This window comes from Physeter macrocephalus, chromosome 17, assembly GCF_002837175.3.
Source record: "Physeter macrocephalus isolate SW-GA chromosome 17, ASM283717v5, whole genome shotgun sequence".
In the NCBI taxonomy this organism is placed as follows: Eukaryota; Metazoa; Chordata; class Mammalia; order Artiodactyla; family Physeteridae; genus Physeter; species Physeter macrocephalus.
Genome location: NC_041230.1, coordinates 43,158,962 through 43,162,223, shown reverse-complemented (window position 1 = coordinate 43,162,223; position 3,262 = coordinate 43,158,962). Strand labels below are relative to the sequence as shown.

Sequence of the window (3,262 nt, the reverse complement as noted above, 5' to 3'; positions counted from 1 at the left end):
GCCCCCAGTGAGGCTTTAGCTGCTTCTCCAGACACTGGTATCCAGCAGAGGCTCTCTGGAGCCTGATGGCTGATTTCATAATTTGGTCAGCACCTGCCACAGTTCTGTTTTCTCCCTCTGGGTTCTGCTACCTGCCCCTCTGTCTGAATCCTAGAGCTGGCCCATCCCAGGCTGTCCCTTCCACCTGAGGCTGGTGTGTGCGGGCCTGACTGTGGACGACAGTGACTCTTGTCTCCCGCCCTTACTCCTGTCCGACTCTCCTTCATGCAGGTATCGATGTGGAGCAGGTGTCTGTCGTCATCAACTTTGACCTTCCCGTGGACAAGGATGGGAACCCGGACAACGAGACCTACCTGCACCGGATCGGGCGCACCGGCCGCTTTGGCAAGAGGGGCCTGGCCGTGAACATGGTGGACAGCAAGCACAGCATGAACATCCTGAACAGAATCCAGGAGCACTTCAGTGAGTCCCTGGGAGTGTCCCCTGCTGGGCCCTTACCTTACAGGGGCAAGTCCAGGAGGGGAGGGGAGGGTGAAGGGTAGGTTTTCCTGTGGTCTGAGAGAGGCCTTTGTCCCTGTCCCATTCCCATCCTTCCCTACGATGTGGAAGTTCTCAGGGAGCACACCTGGAGAGCTCGGGGCTCAGGGACTTGAATGACAGTCCCCCCTGGCCAGGCTGAGGGGCCTGGGGCTCTGGCTGTTGCTGTCCGTGTCCCTTGCTGAGTCACTGGACGCCTTTGGGGTTCAGTGAAGGATCTCTGTGGCCAGAGGCACAGCACGTCCCTAGGCAGCAGAGACCTGTGTTTCCTCCCTCCCTGCTGTGCTGTCCCTTCCCTGAGTGTGTGTCTCTGTAACCCCGTGTTGGTCTCTCTTTGAATTCTCTTTTCTTTCCCCCAGAGAAGAAAATAGAAAGACTGGACACAGATGACTTGGACGAGATTGAGAAAATAGCCAACTGAGAAGCTCCTGCAGTCACTGGTGCCACCCTTGGTGCTCCCCCTGCACGGGACACTAGTGCTTTCACGGCACAGGCCTCAACAGTCAACACAAGGATGAAGGCACGAGTAGAGAGAAACTACCTACCTCATTTTAAATTACGTTTGGACTTGACAAAAATTGCGCAAATGATGGGGGAAGGTAGAAGAAAAAGTTTGCATTTTCGAAAATTTAGTCCTTTTCCTCCCATCCCTTTTTAAAGCCACGGTTTCCTCCGTCTTTATAACAACATGCTCACTATTGGTAATCGCTGGCCCCAGGATCCCCTGCCTGTTTTCTGGCTAGGGGTGTTGAGACCAGCCTCTAGCTGCTGAAGAAACGATAGAGGTATAGGCAGAGGACGGGAAAGGCCCGGGCAACTCAGCTGTGTGAGCTCCTGTGTGTGGGTGGAGCATGCGGGGCGGCGGCAGAGAGGCCTGTGAGCAACACCCCCATCCCTGACTGAGACTTGTCACGAATGTCTCTTGCCCTTGGCCGCCTTCCTTCTCCTCAAATCCAGAGATGTTCCAGCTGATCCCTTTTACCTCTGTGCAGAGTATATCCTTCTCTCTCCCTGTGTGAGCATCTTGGCTACTTGGTAAAGCTCAGATTTGGGGAGAACCACGGAAGTCAGTGAATCTTCAGAGGGACTGCTCTGGCAAGAGTGGATGATCTAGGGCTGTCTTCTCCTCTCGCAGTTGTTCTGTCTGCTCAGGTACCTGGCGTCACAGCAGCCATGGGACACCGGGTGGTTTTCTGACACACGCCTGGCCGAGTGAGTTGATTCTCACCCATGGATGTCACACTGTGCCTGGAGTCGAGCAGCAGAGTTTGGAAAGGAAGTTATGACCAAGTGAAAACTCTGATTATGCTCTTCATCCATAACAGTAGATGAACTTTAATTCATACATTGTCTGTATGAATAAGGATGGATAAATTAGAGCTATACCCATCGTTCATTATGTTAAGAAATTTAAAAATAACTATGGAAACGCTTTACTAATCATGATTTGTTTTTACTTGTATTTTTCTGCTTATTAGACTAATATATGCTCATTAAAAAATGTGTGTGTGTGTGTGTATATATATAAAGTGTAAGTGCTCACCCCCACCTCTCTGGGATCACCGTTGCTGGCAGCTTGGTGAACATTCAGTATATTGCCTTCTGTTTGCATATATCAACCCACTTTTCTTTTACAAAAATGTGAACATTCTACTCACGCTCTTGTGCAATCTGCCTTTTCACTTACCCGTGTATCTTGGACATGTGACATGCATGTGCCTCACTCTCAACAAGCATCATTCCAGCGTGTAGCTGCCCCAGCATTACGTCACGGCTCCTAGTGATAGGCACTTGGGGGCTTCCACTGTGTTGCTGTCCACGGTGAAAATACCAGTCCCGCTCCTCTCTGAGCCCAGCTGAGACTCACTCAGGATGTATACCTGGAAGTAGAGTTGTTGCGTCAGAGTGGGGACCCTTAACATTTTAACACATTGTTGATATAGCCTGCCGAAAAGTTTTTTACCAATTTATGTTATTGCAGTGATAACAAAGATACCTATTACGTGCTTACCAACCCCCTCTATTATCAATTTTTAAAACTGCCAGTCTGAGTAGCAAAAATAGATTATATAACTGCTTTTTTTTTTTTTAATTTAGTGATGTTTGGCAAATTTTCAGTTTATTGGTATTTGTGTTTTCTGTTTTGGTGTGCTGCCCATTCCTGTCTCACCATTTTGCTACTGGCTTGTTAGTCCTCGCTGAATTTTAGCCACCTTTCTATTTTAGGGAAATTAGACTGTCTTGAGTGGTGGACGTTTTCCTTTTTGTCTTTACAAAAGTTTGTCTTTACAAAACCATTTTTTCTTAATACTGCACAAAAGTTTAATATTGGTCAGAATGGCCATCATTTAAAAGTCTACAAACAATAAATGCTGGAGAGGGTGTGGAGAAAAGGGAGCCCTCTTGCACTGTTGGTGGTAATGTAAACTGATACAGCCACTGTGGAGAACAGTATGGAGGTTCCTTAAAAAAACTAAAAAAATGAACTACCATACGACCCAGCAATCGCATTACTGGGCATATGCCCGGAGAAAACCATAATTCAAAGAGTCATGTACCACAATGTTCACTGCAGCACTATTTACAATAGGCAGGACACGGAAGCAACCTAAGTGTCCATTGACAGATGAATGGATAAAGAAGATGTGGCACATATATACAATGGAATATTACTCAGCCATAAAAGGAAACGAAATTGAGTTATTTGTAGTGAGGTGGATGGACC

At 47.6% G+C, this 3,262-nt stretch overlaps 1 protein-coding gene across 1 annotated transcript in view; it reads left to right on the top strand.

Annotated features, from left to right (window-relative positions):
* Positions 1 to 3,256, top strand: part of LOC102989045 (ATP-dependent RNA helicase DDX19A) — a 25,641-nt gene extending 22,385 nt beyond the window's left edge. The window contains exons 11-12 of the mRNA XM_007102565.4: positions 271 to 462; positions 897 to 3,256. Of these exons, the coding sequence (XP_007102627.1) occupies positions 271 to 462; positions 897 to 958 (254 nt within the window). The 3' untranslated portion in view covers positions 959 to 3,256. The remainder of the gene's footprint in view (positions 1 to 270; positions 463 to 896) is intronic.
* The last annotated feature ends 6 nt before the right edge of the window (positions 3,257 to 3,262 follow it).